The sequence below is a fragment of the Poecilia reticulata genome, chromosome 11 (assembly GCF_904066995.2).
Source record: "Poecilia reticulata chromosome 11, P_reticulata-male-v2, whole genome shotgun sequence".
NCBI lineage: Eukaryota > Metazoa > Chordata > Actinopteri > Cyprinodontiformes > Poeciliidae > Poecilia > Poecilia reticulata.
This window is the reverse complement of record NC_088840.1, coordinates 21,662,225-21,686,931: the sequence shown is the minus strand read 5'-3', so window position 1 is coordinate 21,686,931 and position 24,707 is coordinate 21,662,225. Positions and strand designations below refer to the sequence as shown.

General features: G+C 38.5%; 1 protein-coding gene across 1 annotated transcript; it reads right to left on the bottom strand.

The window, feature by feature from the left end:
• Nucleotides 1-1,084: 1,084 nt before the first annotated feature.
• On the bottom strand, nucleotides 1,085-21,024 carry LOC103472618 (uncharacterized). Its single transcript, XM_017307417.2, has 2 exons — nucleotides 19,713-21,024; nucleotides 1,085-4,288 (listed from the first exon to the last, which is right to left on the bottom strand). The coding sequence occupies exons 1-2, from the start codon at nucleotides 19,774-19,776 to the stop codon at nucleotides 3,363-3,365; spliced, it is 990 nt and encodes a 329-aa protein (XP_017162906.2). The 5' UTR covers nucleotides 19,777-21,024; the 3' UTR covers nucleotides 1,085-3,362.
• Between the last annotated feature and the right edge of the window lie 3,683 nt (nucleotides 21,025-24,707).

The window sequence follows — 24,707 nt, the reverse complement described above, 5'->3', positions numbered from 1 at the left end:
TCGAGGCAAGAATTTTGTTCTTCTTAAATCTAACGGCATTTCTCCCATTTCTACTTCTACTGCTGCTGTTGGTGTGGTTTTAAACGCTCCAGTACATAATCTTAGTGCCTGATGTTGGATAATGTCTATTTTAACCAGATGTGTTTTAGCTGCTGAACCGTAAACTAGACAACCAAAGTCTATGTTGGATCTTATCATCCATCCATTTTCTTCCGCTTATCCGGGGTCGGGTCGCGGGGGCAGCAGCTTCAGAAGGGAGGCCCAGACTTCCCTCTCCCCAGCCACTTCCTCCAGCTCCTCCAGGGGAATCCCAAGGCGTTCCCAGGTCAGCCGAGAGACGTAATCCCTCCAGCGTGTCCTGGGTTTTCCCCGAGGCCTCCTCCCGGTGGGACGTGCCCGGAACACCTCACCAGGGAGGCGTCCAGGAGGCATCCTTACCAGATGCCCGAGCCACCTCAACTGGCTTCTCTCGACGTGGAGGAGCAGCGGCTCTACTCTGAGTCCCTCCCGGATGACCGAGCTTCTCACCCTATCTCTAAGGGAGAGCCCAGCCACCCTGCGGAGGAAACCCATTTCGGCCGCTTGTACCCGTGATCTCGTTCTTTCGGTCATGGATCTTATCATTCCTGTGTAAATCTGTTTTAGTGATCGTCTATCTGCTCCCCAGTCACTGCCAGCCAAACATCTCAAAATATTAAAAATTTTCTTACATTTATCAACAACTTTTTGAATATGTATATTCCATTTAAATTTTTCATCAAACCATAGCCCTAAAAATTTTATACACTTGCTCTAATTCTTGGTTATATGACTTTAATTGTATTTCCTTGTTTGTTTTTTTTCTGATTAAATATCATTACTTTTGTGTTTTTCAAGTGAAAACTTAAATCCCCATTGCAACGCCCATTTCTCTATTTCAATAACCTCTTGTAATTTTTTTATTTCTCTTGACGCCACAGTGGGGCTGATATCTTGTTCTTAATTGTTCTTAAGTTTTAATATTTTAAATTCCTCCCTCACAACTTTCCTCCTAGCTGTCTTCTCTTCTGAGCTAAGGCGACACCCTACCCCCCCCCCAATTCTTTTTCATGAAATTTATTGGCGGTTGGCAAGAAAAGTTAGGTGAGCATTACCGCCACCAACTGGTAAGGAGTGTGAACCACACGCCAAAATAAAACAAAACAAAGGGGAAAAAAACTATCCTATAATACAACTTTCACTGTTTTAAAAAATCAAATATAGCCTGATACATTCTGCTTCTTGGATCCTTTTGCAGTGAGTCAACAATGTCAATTTTCATTTTCATTTTCATATTACTAAGGTTCCTAATTAACTTGTTTCTCTGAACACAGTAATTTCTACAATGCAAAATAATGTTTTATAGTCTCATCTTCCCCACAGTCACATTTTCCTGTCTGATGTTTCCCTATTAAAAGTAATGTTAATCAATCCAGTGTGTCTGATTCAAAGTCTGAAATAATTATCTCATGTCTCCCATTTCTTTCTGTTCTTATTTGCCCAACTCTTTTTTTATATTTTATAAAAAAAACACAGTGCTTTCCTTTCTTATACCCTTTTGGCATTCAGGGTTTTGAGTCTGGCAAAATAAGTATTACATTTTTATTGATGACTTGTTTAAAGAGGAGATTCTGGAATCATTTGGTCAGACTCAAGAGAAGTATAGGCTCATTTCATCTGACATTTACAGATTTTTGCGGTTAAGAAATGACCATCATACAGAATAATCTCTTCCTAAATCACAACCTACTGATTTAAAAGTATTATTTATAAAGGTCACTAAAGAAAAAAAAATTGATAAAACTGTCAAATCTATTTAAACGTTTACAGTGATGTATGTTGGGGTCTCCTGAGACAAAGGAAAGGTGGGAACCAGAAATGAATGTTGTGATTGCTGATCAAGAGTGGGAACTAGTGTGTGAAATGGACATTAGCTGAATAACCGCCCAACATGGAAACAACTTTATTGGGAAATAATTGTTAGATACTTCAGAACACCATGTATCATTTCAAAATTTGATTAGGCTAAAACAAATTTGTGCTGTAGACAATGTGGACTAGTTGGAGATCACTCATGTTTTGGGATTACACAAAAATTAAATCATTTTGGGAAGGATTTCGAGAGGAAATTTAAACTATTTTACACATTTATACATAATGAAATTCCCTTGCGTTTGTTCTGGGAGTGCTCAGGTGAGTGATTTAAGTAAAGAACAACAGTACCTGCTTGGCATCCTTGTACTGATAGCAAAAAAATTATTATGGTATGTTGGTACAAACCTTTACCCCCTACTGTAAATCAATGGATAGGGAGAGCAGTGAGGGTTTACATTATGGGAAAAATAAAGCTAAACCCACCCATTGATTTACTTAAGAAAAGGTGGAAACCTTGACAACATATCTGGACCTAACATAGTAGCGTGTAAATTTAATGTACATACACATATATATTCTTTGTAAATTTAACAAGGAAGATCTTCCCTTTATTTTACGTTTGTAATATTTATTTTAACTCAACTGATCAGTAGAGAAAAGATTCATTGGGATTTCTGGATTTTTATGTTCAACTGATTTGTTTGGTCGAAATTGATGATTTCGACTTAAGTTAAAATGTGCTAAAAACCCAGTTTGAATTGAGAATGGAACATTTTTATAAATAATAAAATGCAGCCATGTTAAAAAACAATGATTTTTTTGTATAAAGATATATTTGAGACTGCAAAACCATTAATGAAAACAGTACATTACATTTTTGTTTATGAATGCTTTAAAGTAAATTCGATCAGCTGAACTCACTCACATAGAACAGAATAATACAAATCAAGCCTTCAAATCCAATCTCACTATAATGTTTGGGAAGGGAGAGTATATGTCCAGTCAAACTCTCTTAATATCATCCGTACTGAAAAGAGAATTTCTTCAGGGAGGCAGAATGATAACAGCTCATAGATCCATGTTTCTGGTTTGGAGGCTCCACAGATTTACATTTTTTAAAGATGATTGTTTTGTGTTTTTTTGTATCAAATAGTCCAGCAAAAATAAATATCACCCAAGGAAAAGATTTCAGGGATGCACATATCTAAGTATCCAAATGTCAAGGTAAAAATGATCCCATTCAACAAAGTACACAAAAAAACCCACCAAAGCATAGCTCAAGGAAAATGTTCCAGGGACGCACATTTGCAAGTATTCAAATTTCAAGATCCAAATTATCACATTAAACAACTTAATAAATTAAACTCTCTCCATTTTATAGACAAGAAAGCCCTCCAGTGTATAACTCCAGTTTTCATCTAAATGACTTTTATAATGAACCTCAACAGGGACATATATGGAAAATAGTTCTACTGATTTTCACGTGTGTGATGCCTGATGTGCTGAGTTAAAGTGACTTTGTAACGAAAATTTTTTCCACAGGTCCCACATGAAAACGGCTTTTCACCTGTGTGAATCATCATGTGCAGAGCTAAATTCTGTTTTTGATTAAAACCTTTTCCACAGTTCACACAGTAAAAAAGCATTTCGCCAGTGTGAATTCTCATGTGCAGAACTAAATTTCGTTTTCGAGTAAAACTTTTTCCACAGGTCAAACATGAAAATTGCTTTTCACCTGTGTGAATTATTCTGTGCCGATTTAAATGATGTTTTCGACTAAAACTTTTCCCACAGGTCACACATGAAAATGGCTTTTCACCTGTGTGAATCATTATGTGCTGACTTAAACCATGTTTTAGACTAAAACTTTTTCCACAGTTCACACATGAAAACGGCTTTTCACCAGTGTGAATCATCACGTGCCGATTTAAATCTCGTTTTACACTAAAACTTTTTCCACAGTTCATACATGAAAACGGCTTTTCACCCGTATGAGTTCTAATATGACCATTGAGAGCATATATGACAGTGAAACGTTTTCCACAGGTCTCACATAAGAAAGGTTTGCTTTTTTCTTGATTTTGGTTCTCAGCTTCAGCAGCTTCCTGGAAGATGACTTGGTTCCTGTTTGGTTCTGCTTCAGTGTGGGATGTTTGTTCATCAACAGGAACCACCATGTAGGTATCAGTCTGCTGTTTTAACTCAACATGTTCTTCTTCCTGACAACAGTAAACTTCTTTCGCTTCCATTTTTATCTGCTGGTGTTTTAGATCCTCCTGCTTTTTTATCTGATGATCTTCTGGTTCTTCCTGCTGTTTCACCTGAAGAGGTTCTAACTCCTCCTGGTCCAGAGTGGATCTCCTCTCCTGCTTATAAATGTTACACTGCAGATAATCTGGACAAAAAAACAAAAAAGAGCAATTGAAAAAGAGCAACTTTGGCAACCACTGAATTACTCAAATATTCGTTTACACCAGCCCCACTTTGAATTAAATTAAAATTTTATTTTAGTCCCCTTTATATCTTTGGGGTCTATTTACAAACATGAGTTTATTTGTAGGTTAATAGTTGTTTAGTTTTTGTTTTGTTATTTACTTTTCTAAGTTAGACAGGAAGAACTGTGGGTCCATTATATGTAAGTACAGGGACTGGTATGGGACCAGCATGCTCCGGGTTGGGCCTGTGGGTGGACAGTATAAAGAAAAATAAAAGAATGTGAAAACTTCACTCGAATGTAAATAGTACTTTTCCTCAGCTTTTGTTTCATAAAGATGTAACGCTGGTCTGTGCGCCGCAGCTCATGAAATGCATCTATGGGGCAATTTCATTCTCACACACACACACAAAAAAAGAAAACAGGGTTGGATCAACAGATTAACTCCAAACAAGTTTTATTATTTTAAGGTGATCAAGGTGTGTAGACAATCACACATAAGTAGCAGCGCAAAGGCGCACACCTTTGCGCTGTGCCAGTCTTAAAATCCTTGCTGGACGCACTACTGTTCAGACAGGCATTTGCGCGATCTCTTTATGTATTTATTTAATTGGAATTTTTCTCTTTAAAATGTATTATTGTTGTTTTTGTGAGGTGACCTTGTGCCCTGAAAGCATATTTTACATAAAATATAGAATTATTACAAATACTCATACTGATAAAAACAAGAACATTGTCATTGTTACTGCTTCGCGTGGTGGAAGACTTCAGGGTATTTGTACTAATTTACATATGTATTTATGGGTGGCGGCAGGGCGGACCGGCAGCTGCGCTCAATTTTACGCAAATTAGTATTTATAAAGGAAAGGTGCGCAGCCACCTGTGCACCTTTATGCATCACTTTTTTTTGTGCGCCACACTTTTCTAAATGTGAAAACTGCGCACTTTTTTTATGCACTTTTAGGCCCCAGGAGAGGAAATGATGAAAAGTAGTGATGGTAAGATGAAGCCTCACGAAGCACTGAGGAACTCCATCCAATCATTCAACTCCTGAAATTTTCACCTCGCATGCTTTTAAGGTGAGCTTGCTCCTAACGAGTTCTGTATACATACAGATATGAAGCTATCTACCCCCATGAATTATATAGTAGGCTGCCTCAGGCATTGTTGACTCATGGTTGCTTAAAACTTTTCAAGACCAACTGATTTTAGTGAGATTGTGGGTGTAAAATATTTAATGAAATGTTATGCTATGTGACTGGCATTAACTCTTACATTTCCCTCTATGACACGCCAAATTACAAGAGGATCGTCCTTATTGTCTCCAAGTCTATTCTTGGTAAAACTTGTTACCAGTGGTCCACCAACGTCATCAGTCTCTTGGCAACAAATGGCAAACTAGCTAGAACATTTGTACGGACTAAGTTAACAAGAGTGGAGCTCCGTGGAGTGGCAAAGTGAAAAGGATGGGAAAAAAAGAGCAAGAAAAAGCCAAAAACTGGATGCATATTTTTGTTCGTCGTCTTGGAGAAGCAGCTGAGCTTGTTGGCAGCAAGTTAGGAGGGGGGAACAAAATATTTTAGCTCTTTCAGCTGCCTGAAATAATCTGTTCCCCCTACATAAAATGGAAACAAATTAATTTACCAGCAAGTCTTTAACTGTGTTCTTTCCTCTCATTATCAACAACAAATCCTGTGATTTTGATGACATTTGCTCTTTGTTTGAAAGAGTTAAAAAAGGGGAACCATATATTTTAGATGTTTGTAATAATCCATTCTCCCCGTAACATTGAAAAAAAGAAACAAATTATGTGAATTGTTAAACTTTTGGTCTTTATTTTTTCTATATAAAGTTTGAAAAAAAATTTTGTGATTTTTTTTAAAGTCCAAAATGGTTTAAATAAATATGACTATTGGTTTGACAATCTTTAAGACATGTATTTTATGTTTAAATATTTATCAACCATTTTACAATTTTTTTTTCTGATATTGCATCTAACAATGTACATTGCAATATAAAGGCATACAGTGTTTTCTGGAAAGTCAAAAATCATGTGATGCTATTTCTTCAATCAATTATGCAAATGTGCAAGCCCGCCTGGAGTTTTGGGCAGGTTGTGTATCATTTTTTGCTTTAAGCCAAATATTTCATTAAGTCAACACTTCTCATAAATATGGACAGTGTGTCATGAGGTGGGGGTTTGTGAAGGTGAGAATGAACGCAGGAATCCAGATGATGAAGAAAGTGATGATGAATTTAATGATGTGATGAAAGTGGCTCAAACAGTCCAGATCAGGCAGCACGGCAGAGACAAAAAACACACAGCTAAATACTGGTAGCAACTGACAAAGACTGAACATGGAGCAAAGTAGTCTCAGGACTATACAGTTCGACTGAGAACTACTGACAGCAACCGACAAGCTACCTATGACTATAGACGACAACTGACAAGGATCTGACAAAGGACAGAGACAACAGGTGGGCTTAAATACACAGGGAGTAATTAGGGGAACTAGACGTACCTGGGAAACAATTAGGGAGCAGGCAGGACAGGCCCACAGGGAACAAGATCACAATAAACACAGAAAAACAAACAAAAATAAACAGAAAAATACGGATCACAACACCGTGTGGAATATGAAACGGTCTTTAACTATAATGTTAATGGCAAATATCCACCAAAGCAACAAAGCAAAAAAATCTCATTAGAAGGAAAGCCTCGTCGTATGAGGTTGAAAGTAAGAATCTTTATCTTCAAGAGTGATGCCGTGAAGTGAACCTCTACTTTAATATGTATCAAATAGTGTAATGCATAAGTTATCTAAAAACGGATAACACTCAATGCTTTTTTGTTATTGATTTACTGCTGCATTTAATTTAATTTCAATTAAATGCAGCAGCAACGTTCATGCCGACACAAACGTTATTCCAAGTTACAATGAAGGAATGACGCACAAAGTTCTTCACTGCAGTTGTTATTCCTGTGAATTTCCGTACTGCTATCTTGCTCAAACAAAATGTATAAAAATGGACAATTGTGATTAAAAAACCATAACGTAAACAGATTCAGACATTACTCCTTCAAATAAGAACTTATCTTTTCCTCCAAAAGTTATTATTTTATATGCATTTGATAATGCCTTTATTCATGTTCTGTTTACTGCATGCTTCTTGTTTCAACTTCTATTTATAACTCAGGATGTAGGATACATTTTCATATTTTTAGAATGATCATTGTATTTATTAATAGAATTTCATGCTTCGGTCACATTTATATTGTTGTCCTTTATCTTTTCAAAGGAAATGACCTCTTCTATGTACGACAAAAAGGCAGGTGATCCTCAACAAAGGTGAAAGTAGTTAAAGGTGCTGAGGAAGCCGAACGAATATCTGTTGACTTTCATGCCAACCCTACAGGTGCACATTGTGGCCAATTAAAAACACTGCGCTCTCAAGGAGATTTTATTGGCTAGGAATGTTTGTGGACATCAAGAAATGGGTATGTTATACAAGCACTGGACTAAGTAAAGAATTTTCTTTACTAATACCATATACTATGTTTAAAGTTTAGGAAAAGAAATGTGTAAACCTTATTTGTATTACCAATATGAAACTATAATTGTCCAATAACGTCAACTTTGCATGTGTTAAATTCTTGTTTGTTTTTGTCTTTCACTAAGTTCCCAGGTCTCATCCTGCCAGGTTAGTGCCCAAGCATTGAAACAGCCATCAGAGAATACTCCCATAAAGGTAAAGTAATTAATTGTGAAAATAAACAATTTTACTGAGACTACATGGTAGTGTGCAGCAGTGGTTGGTTACCCTGTTTTGTCTGTGTTCTCACAAAGGGTCTATATTTGGAACAAGTTGATGTATAAAATTAAGGAATGTATTTTTAATATACTAAACATTTTACAATACATTGATAAGCTATTATTTTAGCTTAACAAAATAATGCTTTTGAAAATATTCCTGTCTTCTATCATTTTATTATTTATTAATCTATTAAGTCTTTTATTTAAGGTTTCCCATCCCTTTGAATTAATTGAGATGGATCTCATTGGCAAACTTGTCGAAACCAAATCCGGAAACAAATATATTTGTGTCATGATCGACTATTTCACCAAGTAGCCACAAGCTAAAAAACAAATCGGCACCTGAAGTCACGGAATGCATAATTAAGTTTGTGCATCAGTTTGAGGCCCCAAAAAGGATTTTGACGGACCAAGGAAAAGAATTTGTAAATTCCGTAAGTATTTGTTTTCAATATCTTTGAGAAATTTAACACTATGAATGTCCTTCTATACACTATTTGTTTCAATATGCTGCTTAAAGCAGGCTATTTTGTTATAGCTATTTGTTCATAACATTTTCAGATAAACCAAGAAGTGTGCAAAGTTCTCAATATTAAACGAAGTCTGTGTTCCCCATACCACCGCCAAACTAACTGGTTGGCTGAAAAAATGAATGGGACCATTCAAAGGTGAGTACTATCTCTAATACAAAACAGTATGTGTATTTGGTAAAATACACAAAATTGTAAGAAATCATTTGTTATTTGTGACACATTACATCTTTCTTGTATCTCAGAGCTCTGAGTAAGGTTGTGGATGGCCGTCCACACACCTGGGATTAATATTTGGATGCAGTGATGTTTGGGATACGTACCAAAAAACAAATAACGACACAGCATTCACCATACTTCCTGATGTTCGGAAGAGAGGCCCGCTATCCCTCAGAGGTCCCTGAACATTACATGGTAGGGTTATGGTCAATCTTTCCATTTCATGTATTGAAGATAGGTATTTTTGAACCTACATAAGATGATCAATAAGAACCACAGACAACGTATATCTGTTAATGCAAAGGGAGAAGTCACAGCAATCTGCTCCTCCAAGCCATTCACTGAGCATTCTGCCCTCCCTCAGATAGAGCTGGCCTTTTATATTGGAAAAGGAAATAACAAAAAGATAAACTGAAGAGACAGAAGGCAAGCTTGATCTACACACAGGTCATCAAGCCTTTTCCCTTGGAGAGCGTTTTCTCTCAAAGGTAGAGGAAGCAATCGGTTATCTTGCAGCAGTGATACTTGTTGCCAAAAGTATTCAACACAGCAGTCAAAGGTCTTGACACAGAAAATAAAAAGGTCAAACACTAATGAAAATCACAATAATCTAACAATTTAAGACAGATAAATGTTTGATATTATAAATGTAATAATGACGACACAAAAATCCCAACAGAATTCCTAAATTATAGTATTCAATTACCACTTGTTTCAATTATCACTTCAGTTTCTTCATAAATATTTTAGGTTTTCACACATAGTGAAAACCTAAAATATGACTTTGCATTCGAATTAAATTTCTGTGAGGTCATGAATTTATGTAAAGCATCTACTTTGTGAAGTCTATCCTTCACAATGGACTTTATTCTGAAAAGTTTTAGAATTTTTGCTATAAATGTGAAAATTGCATAAACCCTATCAAAACACATTGTCAGTATACTCTTTCAGAATAAGTCGTGATATGTCACTGTAGCATTCCATAAATTTTCTAAATAACAGATATTAACTGACACTTGAAATATTAATGTTGTGTTGAAAGATTGACAGTCCTGTGGAGGACATCATTGGAGTGGAGGAGTTGGCGCAAGACCTGAAAATACAAGAACACCCGAGGAGCATCGTCAGCGAAAGTGTTTCCAAAAACAGGACAAAGCAAAGGGAAGAGCACAACACATGGGCACTGTGTTTAAACCTGGTGACCGAGTTTGGAGGCAGAGCATACGCAGTCAGCAGAGAAAAGGTGGGAAGTTGGATGCTGGTTTCCTGGGACCCTATAGAGCTTTGGAGCCGACACCACAGCGTGTGACGTTTACATCGCTCGGTGCCATTTTTGGTGTCCACAGACCAAAACAAACTATTCAGAACACCGGTGTTTTCATTGTGTTACCGACCGCAGTGAAGTTGTTTTCAAGTTGGATACTGGATCTCCCGCGCTCCATGGAGTAAGGGACATTCAGCTCAAGGTTGATCCGATTTATGAACGCTGATTTCGGCCAGCTGTTCTTTACTGGTCCCTCCTCAAGCGCTCGGAGTTTCACATGGGAACCGTCAATTTCCGAACACTCCTGTAAATAAATGCTTTGTCTTGTGACCAACTAATTCAAAAACATGGTCATTCATGCTATTACATGAGGCACACTATCCTCTATTAAAATTTTAAGTCATATTCAATAATTTAAATAATTAACATTAAGTGTTTTCTTCAGTAGCTTCCAAATCGTGTCCCAGTAACTCAATTTGTGTGAAATTGTTCTACTAGACTGTATTGATGAGGCACACTGATCTTTATTACATTTTAACATTTTATATATTTTCAGCTATTTCTGTAGTCAAAAGTTTGTATTTTTCTTAAATAGCTTCTAGATCATGAGACCTATTAACTCAAAATCTGGGTGAAATTATTCTACTAAACTACACAAAAAAATAAAGGGAACACTCAAATAACACATCCTAGATCTGAATGAATGAAATATTCTCATTGAATATTTTGTTCTGTACAAAGTTGAATGTGCCGACAACAAAATCATCAATGGAAATCAAATTTATTAACCGATGGAGGCCTGGATTTGGAGCCACACACAAAATTAAAGTGAAAAAACACACTACACGCTGATCCAACTTTAATGTAATGTCCTTAAAACAAGTCGAAATGAGGCTCAGTATTGTGTGTGGCCTCCACGTGCCTGTATGACCTCCCTACAACGCCTGGGCGTGTTCCTGATGAGGTGGCGGATGGTCTCCTGAGGGATCTCCTCCCAGACCTGGACTAAAGCATCTGCCAACTCCTGGACAGTCTGTGGTGCAACGTGACGTTGGTGGATGGAGCGAGACATGATGTCCCAGATGTGCTCAATCGGATTCAGGTTTGGGGAACGGGCGGACCAGTCCATAGCTTCAATGCCTTCATCTTGCAGGAACTGCTGACACACTCCAGCCACATGAGGTCTAGCATTGTCCTGCATTAGGAGGAACCCAGGGCCAACCGCACCAGCATATGGTCTCACAAGGGGTCTGAGGATCTCATCTCGGTACCTAATGGCAGTCAGGCTACCTCTGGTGAGCACATGGAGGGCTGTGCGGCCCTCCAAAGAAATGCCACCCCACACCATTACTGACCCACTGCCAAACCGGTCATGCTGAAGGATGTTGCAGGCAGCAGACCGCTCTCCACGGCGTCTCCAGACTGTCACGTCTGTCACATGTGCTCAGTGTGAACCTGCTTTCATCTGTGAAGAGCACAAGGCGCCAGTGGCAAATTTGCCAATCCTGGTGTTCTCTGGCAAATGCCAAGCGTCCTGCATGATGTTGGGCTGTAAGCACAACCCCCATCTGTGGACGTCGGGCCCTCATCCCTCATACAATCCTCATGGAGTCGGTTTCTAACCGTTTGTGCAGACACATGCACATTTGTGGCCTGCTGGAGGTCATTTTGCAGGGCTCTGGCAGTGCTCCTCCTGTTTCTTCTTGCACAAAGGCGGAGGTAGCGGTCCTGCTGCTGGGTTGTTGCCCTCCTACGGCCTCCTCCACGTCTCCTGATGTACTGGCCTGTCTCCTGGTAGCGCCTCCAGCCTCTGGACACTACGCTGACAGACACAGCAAACCTTGCCACAGCTCGCATTGATGTGCCATCATGGATGAGCTGCACTACCTGAGCCACTTGTGTGGGTTGTAGAGTCTGTCTCATGCTACCACGAGTGTGAAAGCACCACCAACATTCAAAACTGACCAAAACATCAGCCAGACAGCATAGGTACTGAGAAGTGGTCTGTGGTCCCCACCTGCAGAACCACTCCTTTATTGAGTGTCTTGCTAATTGCCAATAATTTCCATCTGTTGTCTATTCCATTTGCACAACAGCTGGTGAAATTGATTGTCAATCAGTGTTGCTTCCTAAGTGGACAGTTTGATTTCACAGAAGTTTGATTTACTTTGAGTTATATTGTGTTGTTTAAATGTTCCCTTTATTTTTTTGAGCAGTGTATATAGATTAGGCATATTTTTATTCCATTTCGACCCCTTTTTTTATTTTTTAACCAAAATTATATTTTAAAAAATATTTAAAAAATATTCATAAAATGTATTACCTTATATGATCATCACTTGTTGCCCGTAATGTTCAATTGAATAAAATTCTAGGACAGGATCTATTTCATTACATGTTAACTTACCTGAAATATGTTAAATACAACAAATATTAAAGTGTGATCTATTTCATAAAATTTGTCACTTTATTGTTTAATTACACATTAAATGTTTAAAGATGGGCTCTTTCATCTGGTTTGTGTCATGATGTGGCGGTGGACACAAATGCAGCAGGCAGTAGGTACTTTATGTGGATGTTATTTTAATGAACAAAATAAACGAACTAAATCCAAAACAAAGAAATCCTAAACACAATGAAACAGGAGGCACAAGGGATAACAACTGGCAACATGGTGACAAGTTGGACTGGGAAGTTGTGACTGAAAAAGAGGAGCTTAAGTAGTGGGACAATGGCCTAAATGAGAAGAGTGATAGCAGGTGTGAGTAATTTGGCACAGGAGCTGCTGAGGGCTGGGGAGAAGGTGGCACAGGGAAACTAAGGAGATCTGCTGGGACACAAACGGGAGGAAACCGGGAACTGAAAAATACTTCTAATACAAAAGACACTAAGAGTAAAGAAAACCTGATGAACTAGGAGAGAAAGACATGAGGGAAATCATAACTGAACCTAAATAGAAACAAGGCTGATCTAACAATAAGAACTAAGGGACACAGAGCTAGAGAAACTAGAAGACCTAAACAAAGAAATAACCCAACTAGAATGACTAGAGATACAGACTCAGACATGGAAGAATAACTGAATCTATGGTGATCAAAGTAAGAAATAAACCTTACTAGAAACCCTGCTGAAATAAGAAATAACTAGAGGGATAAAATGGAATTAAACTATAGTCAATAAAGAAGGCTTGACATGGACTCAAAGCAATAATATAATTCTAACTACACTAAATATCAAAAGGACCATGAAGGGCTAAACTAAAATGAATTAACACATGAAGCTAAATAAAATGAAAAGCCCAACAAACCCCAAAACCCAGTGTCCTGACAGATGTCTGATTATATAATTGTTTACTTTAATCATATAAAATATTTATTTTAAAATATAATCTTTCATTACATGTATGTTTATTACCTGAAATATTTAAATATCAAATTTTTAAAATGTGATTCATTTCTTCACCTGTTTACATGCAACTCGGAAGTGCTTGAATCAAACGTTTCATGAACGTTTAATACATTAAATTATTAAATGAGAGAAAACAGCCACTTCTAACTGCATTTCAACACAAATGGTTCATGCTCCTCTTCAGAGTCTGCAGCCTTTGCTGAGCTCCTCTCCTGGGGTTTCTTCCTCCTCAGCCTCTCCAACTTGCTCCTCTTCTGGGTTTTCATTTGCCTCATCTGGGGTAAATAATAAAAATAGTCTCAGTAACTTGTTGATCCACCATTGTTTTGCTGTATCGCCTCTTTAATTGACGCCCATGCCGGTCCAATGTTGTGCCATTGACCTTGCAGTGACCCATATTCAGCGTTGGAACCCAGTCAGGATTGAGCTCATCCATTTCATACGTCGGTTTGCCTTTAAGACAGGGGTGTCCAAACTTTTTTGCAAAGGGGGCCAGATTTGGTGTGTTAAAAATGTAGGGGGGCCGACCTTGGCGGACATTCTTTACATAGAACAGCAATATATTTAAACAAATTTCAGCAAGCCATTCTGTGTTTCACATTTGCTTTTTTGTTTAAATTTTAGCGATCTTAAGGCATGTCTTTTGGTTCATTTGAAACATGCATATCATATGCAATTGAATAATCACTTAACTTCACTTTTTTAACACTTTAACTTTTGTCTAACAGTTAAACAGAAGTAATTGTACTATTGAGTGCAAATTACATTTGAAGCATAAAACAATATCTCACCATGACAGTTCAATATTTACAGAATTTTTAAATAACAAATGAGCAAGTAATCGTCATATCAACAAGTGCAGGGCTCATTTGAAATATGACATATTAGATTTTTAAAAGTTTATTATTCTGGAGTGAAAACTGAAAACTTCCCTGAATTTATGACTGATTTTGAACTTAAAAAACAAAATGTATTCAGAGACTTATTGTAAATGACAAATGACGTGTCTGCATTAATGTGATGGGTGATACTGAGATCTGGACTGCGGCACATAGGCCAGGTCTGGCGCAAAGGCAGTGGTATTGACGCGCAAGATGTCTCGTAAGTGAGAGTCCGTTAGCCGTGTCCTCACACGGCTCTTATTTAAGTTCATAACCGAGAATGTCTTCTCACACAAAGACGTCGACCCAAACAAGCTTAGCATTTTCTTACCAAATGCTCAAATCTCTCGAAACCTGTCCTTATCCAGCTGTTGGTAAAAGTTGGCGAGAGAAAGCTGCTGGTGCCGACCGCGGCTCTCTGCGTCACACTGCAGCTCAATGAGCTCCAGCTGCAAATGGTCTGGAACATCATCTGTGTCCACGGAGAAAGGTGAAGAAAAAAGAGTGAGCTCCTTCTCGATAGCTGCAAAATCCCGAAAGCGTTGTTTAAACTCTTCAGCCAGAGATTAAATATCTGATACTTAATGTCTCGTTTGCGCACTGACATTACTCTGTGGGAATCTGGTCATGATTTCTTGAAGCGCTGAAAAGTGTGCAGCATTGGGTTGGGTCGGCGACAGGTGTCTTTCAAACAGTTGCAGCTTGGTTCCAAAGGCTTTGATGTGCGAATATAGTTGGCTTCTGGCTGCGTCTGGTCCCTGGAGACTGGTGTTCAGGACATTAAGGTGCTTTGTAATATCAACTAGAAAACCCCAAATCGGCCACATAGGGTCACTTAGTTCTCACATAGGTTGTCCTTTTTCAGCCAAAAAATCACTGATTTCTTGCCTAAGAGAGTAGAAGCGTGACAATCCAGAACCCCAACTGAGCCATCTCACGTCAGGGTGATAGACAACATCTCCATATTCCTCATGAATCTCGCTTAGAAACTGTTGAAACTGACGGTGGAATAGCGCTCTGGAGCGGATATAGTTAATAGCCTTTCTCACCGGTTCCATAACATGTTCGTATTGGAGGTTTTTAGCACACAGAACTTGCTGATGAATGATACAATGGAGTTTTACAGCTTTACCCCCTTCTTCACTTACTTTGTTACTTATTAGTGTTGCTAATCCACTTCGTTCGCCAGTCATGGATGGTGCGCCATCTGTAATAATCCCAGAAATTTTATTCCACGGGAGTTTCATGTCATCCACGGCAGCGCAAACAGAAGAGAATAAATCTGTTCCTCTCGTTTGGTTTTTCGGGCTCTTGAGGTCAAGTAGATCTTCAGTAATGTTAATTTTGTTGCCCACTCCTCTCAAAAAAATAAGTAACTGAGCAGTGTCAGAGGCGTCTGTGCTTTCGTCGCAAGCTACCAAAAAAAAGTCAAACTCCTTTCCTCCGACTCCCAATTGTCTTGATGTCTGATGACACTTCTTCAACCCTGCGTGCCACACTGTTACGTGCCAGGCAGACTTTGGCAAACTCTTGCTGCTTCTCAGGACAGATTTTCTTTACCATAGTCATCACGCCGTCTTTGATAAATACACCCTTGGTAAAAGGTTTGCAATGCTTTGCGATCAGCGCGGCTACCTCATAACTAGCCTTTGTAGCTTCTCATTTGATTCTCGGGCTCTTGCAAAATGTCGCTGCTGTGAGATTAAACTAGCTTCAAGTTGCTTCAGTTTTTCGCTGCGTTCCTTCCCTGTGATCTTTTTGAATATGTCAGCATGTCTCCTTGGTAATGTCGCTTCACATTGAACTCTTTAAAAACAGTCTCTTTACAAATGAGGCAGACACAGTTGTTGCGTATGTCAGTGAAGAAATAGTCTAATTTCCACCCATCATTGGTGGATGGATGGATCCTTGTCGGCCTTCGCAGTCAACTTTCCTTTTTTTGTTGATAGTCGCCATTTTAGAAAATTGAGGGGAAAGAGTCACACGGGCTGCAGCCCTCTAGTGGGTAAATGAGGAACAGCATTTAGTGTGTAAGCTATGCCATATGCAGGTAACAGTACTGCTGCCCGATGTATTAATTCTACGTGCGGGTCAGACGTTATTGATTTTATGACAGAGGCTGCGGGCCGGATGAAATTTGACCAGGGGCCTCATTTGGCCCCCGGGCCAGACTTTGGACATGCCTGCTTTAAGAGGACATATCAGAACACACATCAGTATTAAAGCTGTAAATTTGATAACACTAGTAAAATAATTTACTTCACAATAATGTAATAACCTCGATGTCCACTGACAAAACTCGGACTATGCTAGCTAAACAATATAAGCCCGACTTAACCAAGGTTGACCCACTTAAGTGAACTCAACAGAAACTGAACATGAGGACACTCGGACAAAATCATAGCACAAAATTATGACACAAAACCAACAAAGCAAATTTAGACACTCACCAGAATGGAAATGTCTGGAGCAAACTTGTAGGTATCTGGGGATTTTGGAGAAGGTAATATCAGCGTCTCACCGCTGATACCTGGACATTCGTTTTCTTTTAGTTAGCTCCGATAGCTTAGCCTCCTTACGTTGTCTCCAAGCAGGAAAATGGTGAAACGAAAGTCCGTTTTCCATCTTTTTACCGTTTCAGTCGTGGGATCAGACATTACAGACAATAACGCAGCAAGTTCGTACCATAGCTAAATTATTTTAAGTAACTTGGATTAAAAAAAATGTGTGAGACTGTTATTTTTGCCAGAGCAGTGGCGTCACGCTCCAAAGCTCTATAACTCCTCTTTAGTCTGCTACCCAATCTCTAGCAGAGAAATGTAAATTTTCTTTTAAATTCGTATAAATATATATAAAAGCACATACATTTGAATTTGGATTATCAAACATATGTGTGTCTCACAAAAACTGTCTGTACTGATGGGCTTTCGTTTTAATGAAAGGAATAATTTCAGTGAGTCAGTACAACTGCTAGTTTTATTCATTCATTTATAGAAAATAGCTGTGAAGTCATGTATGTATGAATCAGTGAAGTTAATACTTTCTCATACTCAAATCCTATGATTTGCATAATGTTGGAACATATAAAATATTTGGTAACACTTTATTTGACGGGGTGTGCATAAGACTGACATGACACTGTCATAAACATGACATAACACCTGTCATGAACATAAAGAAGTCTTTATAAATGTTTGACAGATATCATGAAGTGTCATTCAGTAAATAAAGACACTTTTAATGCAAAGTTGCTCTAAAAGTTGCATTGAAAGTCCATTAAAAGTACCAACTTTGCATTAAATTGTCATTATTTACAAAATCATGCAAAGATGGCACTTTTAATGAACTTTTAATGCAACTTTGAATTATTATCCCTGTGTCGCGCTCCTGACACACGGGGAACAGATTTTCACAGGGGAACAGAATTTCGCACAAGACCGGGATAGTTATAGGTAGCAACTCTAACGTTATTCACAATGTGAACACAATTGTTTTTGAGCCAAGACAGCGGTATGGCGTTTAGTGATCCGCACCGAGTTGCAAAGGTCCAGAGAAGCACGAGGCGCTGCGACACGCTGCAGATGCGGCGGAGTCGGCGCGTGCCGCTGCGTGTCCGCTTCAACACGCACAATGAATCGAGCTCCGTGCTCGTGATAAATTGAAACAAATTCAATAATTTCCATTGGCATAATTTATCATTTCTCTTTTTATTTCTATTTCTTTCTACCAAAAACTGTATGACAGAAAGTTTCAGGTTGGTGCTTTGGTCTCAACTAAAGCTTTTTCTTTTTAGGAAAATTGTATTTACAAAGACTTCAAAATTCATTTTATTTGTCATTTTGTTTATTTATTTTGGATATTTGAAATGCCTTCCAGTTGCAGTGTTAAATGTTCATTATAATTTAAAGTTTACTATCTTTCAGATTATGTTCTTGTATTATTATTTTGCAATTAACATTATATTACTTAAAATACGTCTCAAAACAATATTGTTTATCAAAAATCTTAATTTGTTATTGTGACAAGCCTACAAACATATGATATATAGTGTAGTTGGTTTATTACCAAGCATGGCATAGTTACTTTGAAAGAGTAATTTGATCCCTCAATGAAAAATTCATCCATCAGCTAGAAAATGTGCATCTCTTTTCCCTCCATTGTTTACGTTTGCGTCGCTGGTGTTACACATGAAACGTATCTCCAAAAGGAAAAAGAAGAAAGCAACAATATGTGTTGAAAAAAAATTACAAACACAGAGTGACGTGGATAACTTTAATCTGATTATTGGATTGTAAATAGTGACACGTTAGGTTACACGTTATAAGGGGTCAGATTAGAGTAACGCGTTGACACCATTGTTTGACATTTTTGCTCAAGCTATTTACGGATCTTTCAGGTTTCCCATATGTCTCTCCTCCAATGATAAACTTGTTCCAACGCCCTTGTGCTCAACTGGGACATCAAGGGGACAATATATGTAAAATAGGCAACGTGAAAACAACATGAAGCCTTACAATGAATAAACAAGATGTTTGTGATTCTGATACATAAATTTTGATATGTATGAAACAATGGCTGGATCAAAAAGAAAAGTGGAAACAAACAGGAGAGAGAGAGAGTTGTGATTGGCTTGTTACTCACTATGTCACTATGGACAACGATTTATTACTAAAAAATAAAAAGTTTAACTGCTCATTTTCAGGTGAGTTCTCTGTTTTACGACCTTCATAAAAATCCTCCTGGATTACTCGACACATCACTAATGAAACTCTTGATCTTTATTTGCTTGTCAAACTGGGAAAAATAAACTATAAAAGCTATCTTACAGTTTTTTGGACATTGAACTTTTATCTACGTACGAAGCATCATTTCAGGCAGCAGTTGCTGGTTGGTGGGACTTTTATAGGATGTTTGGTTTGACAAACAATCGTCACTACAATTTATTACAAATGATTACATTTTACAGCTAATAACACCGCTATTATTAGTGTATGTTGATAGCTTTACTCGCCTTGCGCTGCATTGTTCACGTTTCTCCTGTTTTCAAAAGTCTCAGTAGTTAAAGGAGGAGAGCCATAAAAAAGGTAACTGGTTCCATTTTCTCTCTACATAAATAAGCCATTCTCACAGCGGCATTGTGTTGTCTGCGTTCATTTACACGTTAACAAAGCATTTATACGGGAGCGGAACAGTTACTACAGTGATCCACATACAGAAAGATTCATACATTTAGACCTTAACCTTCATCCAATCGCTGGTGTTTCCTACCTATTCGATGTAAGATTATCTGGGGAGTCCGGGAGAAATCCAGCAGTTTGCGCTGATCGTCCATCTCTTCCTCCGACTTGACGGTTATTTCTTTAAACTCTGAATGTTTCTGTAACAGTTAACCGCTCGTTGATAAACTCGTTTAAACTGGACTGAAGATATTTTTAGAGAAACACTCGAACATTCAACTAAACAGTGCGTGCCGTACTCTTTTTTTTAATCTTCTTCGTTCTTTTCCTCTTCTTCTTCTTTGGGGACAGTTTTATGACTGTCGGCTTCCATGTTATTACAATACCGCCACCTTGTGGATCATACGATCATCGCATCTAAAGAGTTCTCATACAGTGCCATTTGTCTTTGAAAAATCTTTTGATAGTAACAGCATGTAGTGGTATAGAAATACACCTAATTCCACACAGGTGGTTGTCAGGTGAGAAGTTCCGGTTGCTAAGGTGGGCGTGGTATATAAGGAGTTGCGGCGTTCATTCAGGATGTGTCGTCTTTGCTCTCCCACTGTGGCTTGCGTCCTGTGGCCTCTGGCAGAGGAAAGTAACAAATCGCTGGCTGGTGCATGTTGCGCTAATGTTCTGGTGGTAAAGCGCCACTGCGCTGCGCTCCTTCTCTTCCTCCTTCTGCGAGTGTGTGTGTGCGTGTTTGGATCGGCAGGTGCCCCCACAGTTGGACCATTACTGCTCTGTTCTGCTCCGATCTACTCTGTTTTGCTCTGAGTTCGTCTGCCGGACTTCTACACAATCGGTTTTAAAGTTGGACTTTATTGGCATTGTCCGCCTTCATCGAAGCGGTGTTTGGGGTGCATCGGCGCACCCATTTCACCTCCTCTTGTGGCGTGACAAGCGGGCCACGCCTGGTCCTGATGTTTTAATTTGCATTGTCTATTGTTGATTGATTTCTATTTCTTTACTCATTTTGTTTACGGCCCTTTTTGTTCTTTATTTAGTCGGGCTGATATTGTTTTTCTTATTGAGTTTAAGATTGTTATATTGGTTAACTGCTTCTCTTTTGTTGTTTTGCAGTTGCTGAGGTCCGGTGGCGGTGTTGGTGTGGTGATGGTGTCTTCCTCTTCTGCGTGCTGTGATTCTTGAGTTCGGGTTGTCTCACTGCGTCTGGGGTGTTAAAGTTTTTTTTTTTGGTTTGCTGTGTTTGGCGGATGCTAACCCTATAGCACCCCTCTGGCCGGTAACCTCAGCTACTGCACTTCTATTTCTTTGATTTTTCTTGATTTCTTTTGTTTCATTCTTAAAAGAAACTGGTTTTAAAAAGACATTTTAAAAATAATTTAATAAATGTTTTTTTTTAATACATTTGAAACTGTCTCAGATGTTTTAATTTAAATGCATAACAGAACCTGTGTGCCTTAAACCAAATAAATATTCCCTGGGTGAAATTCCCAGGGTGGCGATGTTGGGCAACCTATTAAAGCTAAAAGTTCACCAAATCAGTTTCCACCTATTGTCGCCACAAACAGAAGACTGTTGCAGCATAAAAGAGAAAAATACAACTAAGACAAAAGGCACACTAAATTATTGGAGACAATACTCATCAAACGTACTTTGAACAATCGATGAAAATTACTTTATAGTGAATAAAGAACTTTTTTGTATATAGATAATTGAGAATTCACAACCGTTAATGAAAATGTACACTTGCTTTGGAGGCCCTCGCAGCTCAGCGCCGCTCTGGCCTTATTGCGACAGCGTGAGCTCCATCAGCGCCACTCGCTCACCACCGTCAATGCTCTCACGCAGTTCTCACACTTGCATACCATCAGTGTATAACGATACACTGATGTGTTCAGCAGTGCTCCCTGATGATGCACAAACAATCTGGTGCAAATCGGTTGATGCATAAAGGAGATATAGTTGTAGGAAAAACCCAAGGGACCCAGGGGAGTGAAATTACAATTTAATGCCACTGGGTTCTTAAGAGGTTAGCAAAGGTCAATCATAACAGGTTTAGTGCAAATACAATGATGCAGGTATGATCATTGATTAGTATTCATCACTCAGCTACATCCACATGCTGCTGCCAGTGAGTTGAGAGAAGGATTTACCATCATGTTGTTCTGCTTCATTAAACACAGGTTGAAATCTACATGAGCCACAGAGTAAAAGGAAGAAAATCAGTGGGAAAACTTCCTGTTGAAAGGGGCAGGGGTTGTTGTGAGACTTGAGGCTTAGCCACACCCACATGCTTTGATGTACAAATTTTTTTACGTCCTGTCAAGATGTACATGAGTGCCGAATTTTAAGACTGTCAGAAAAAGCATGCCTTGGGGCAGATTTTTTAAATTATTCTAGGGGGCGCTGTGGAGGAATTAGGTCACAGCCACCAAATATTGGACTGCATTCCTGTCAGGTGGTGGACAAGGATTGATCACAGTGAGTTTGGTCCAGCTCGGTTGAAGCGTGTGGAATTTATAGCCAAACATATGGCAGCGGCTTGACTTGTCACTGCGCCGCACCGCCTTTGCACGCCCTCCACTGAAAACTCTTGGCACTTTAAGGCAAATGAGACCAACTAGTTTTCTGTCATCTGACACAAGATCACCTTGACTAGGGCAACCGGGTCAGAGATGGAGCTTTCCAAGAGAAAAAAAAAGTTACTTCCTGTTCAGAGGGGGAGGGGCATATATGACGTCAGTCTATGACGACATAGGATCATCAGGGATCCAACCAGGATCACTCATGCCAAGTTCGGTGCCCATTGACCTTTCTAAATGTAAGTCATCTGCCGCGCCATCTGAACATTTATGAAAGCTACATTTTTTGATAACTTTTAAAGCCCGACCCTTTAACTGCATCCTGGCCAAGAATGAAGCCGATAGGTCAAAAATCATAGGAGGAGTTTGTTAAAGTTCAATGTGAGTAAAAGTGAAAAATGGCCAAAATTTGCCCCTTGACCCAAAATGGACACCTCCTGTGCATTTTAGGGGAAACCTCTAAGATACTTTTTTTGCTATTGTCTCTGTGTGTGGTTCTCCAGCTGCACAGCAGCACAGAGGAAGACTTTCCAGAGAATCATAAAATATGCCCAGAAGACCATCGGCTGCTCTCTGCCTTCTCTCCATGAACTCCACAGGTCGGCTGCCTCAGGAAAACCAAGAACATTTTCAAAGACTCTTCACACCAGGTCACAATTTGCTCCAACTGGCTGCAGATAGAGGAGCATTAAAATAAGGACAACAGACTGAAGATCAGTTTATACCCAGTAGCCATAAGGGCATTAAATGCACCTAGAACAATTTATCATCCAGTTTTGTTATAATCCATGTCATTTTATTGAATGTTTATATAACAACAATACAGTTTGTCATTATTTTTACTACAGAAAATGCCAGAAAAAAAAACAAAGCATCAAGAAAAATGTTTCACATCTATAAGTATCCACATGTCAAGAACTAAACGATCACATTTAACAAATACAACAATTTCTCAGCTTTATAGACATGAAATCCCTCCAGTCTTTAATTATAGTTTAGGGCTGTTGTAAACAAATATTTTAGTAATTGAGAAATCTATCGACTATTCTTACGATTAATCGATTAATCGGATACAAAAAAAGATCAAATAAAACATTGGTAAATCTAACATAACAGCAGTATTACTATCACTTATCAACATCAGTCCAATTTTTACAGTTGAGCTTCCCTAACAATAACTTTTCTGAAGTTTATAAAATTAACTCGTAACAATAATAGCTCACTTTACAAGTTAACCTGAAGAAAATGTATACAACAATCTGAAATTATATTCAATTTAATTCAATAAAGAGGCAGGTTCACAAATACTAAAATATGTCAATACCCCATCTTTTGGTTTATGTTTTCATCTTCAGTCAGTTTAATAGATTAACTCTCTCCTTGCGGAGACATTTATAGCTTTTGTGTTCATGTTAGCGACGGGATTTAACAACTTTGTTCGTCACACAGAAACTCGTCTACCAGCTCCGTGCCGCCACGATGAGCTCCGCCTCCATTTGTTGAGACTGAGATAAGAAATAAATGTTCTGGTTCGTCCGTAAAGCTACACTTATGTTAATTATCTAATGTGCAGCCGCCCACAGTGTTCAGTCTATCCGCTTGCCTGAAAACCGAATTTCAGTCACTTTCTCCACATTCACATTATCAATTATTATTTGTAAATCGCTTTGCTATTTAGAATTCCCAAATAACATTAACTTGGTTTTATCTACATTTAGTGATAATTTGTTGATATCAAACTACTTTTTAAATTTACATAACTCTAAATGAATTTCTATCAAAAACTTATTTACAGACGACACAAAAAATTTTTGTGGAAGGTTCTGGGTTCAATTCCCGGCCCCAGTTTTTCTACATGGAGTTTGCATGTTCTCCCTGTACATGCATGGGTTCCCTCCGGGTACTCCGGCTTCCTCCCACAGTCCAAAAATATGACTGTCAGGTTAATTGGCCTCTCCAAATAGCCCCTAGGTGTGAGTGTGTGTGCGCATGGTTGTTTGTCCTGTGTGTCTCTGTGTTGCCTTGCGACAGACTGGCGACCTGTCTAGGGTAACCCCACCTCTCACCCAGAACGTTAGCTGGAGATAGGCACCAGCAACCCTCCCGACCCCACTGAGGGACAAGGGTGTACAGAAAATGAATGGATAGATATAACTTTAAATATAAAGTTCGGATTTTTTTTAAATCTAATGAAAATTATTATATAAATAACATGTCAGAATAATAATATAAGGTGAATATATTTACGAATCAGTTTCTTTCAAAATAAAACATATAAATCGTAACAGAAACGGCAGGTGTGTGTCTGGTGAATTTTAGTCTAAAATAAGTTTAATCTTCATTCAGTGAAGTTACTCTCAGCGAGTCGAGGAGCCAGAAAATTTACTGAAGTCAGAGTAAAAATTCTTAAAAATAAAAGTACTCAGGAAAAGAACAGCATAGTAAAAATAATATAACATTTTTACTGGAGATTACTGGAGTAAAAGTAACTGAGT

What these genes read in the sequence shown, in the direction of transcription:
- LOC103472618 (XM_017307417.2), bottom strand. Translation starts at nt 19,776, where the DNA reads ATGGACGATCAGCGCAAACTGCTGGATTTCTCCCGGACTCCCCAGATA. An exon ending in GATAATCTTACATCGAATAG is followed by an intron (nt 4,289 to 19,712) that starts GTAGGAAACACC and finishes TTTTTTGTCCAG; the next exon opens with ATTATCTGCAGTGTAACATT.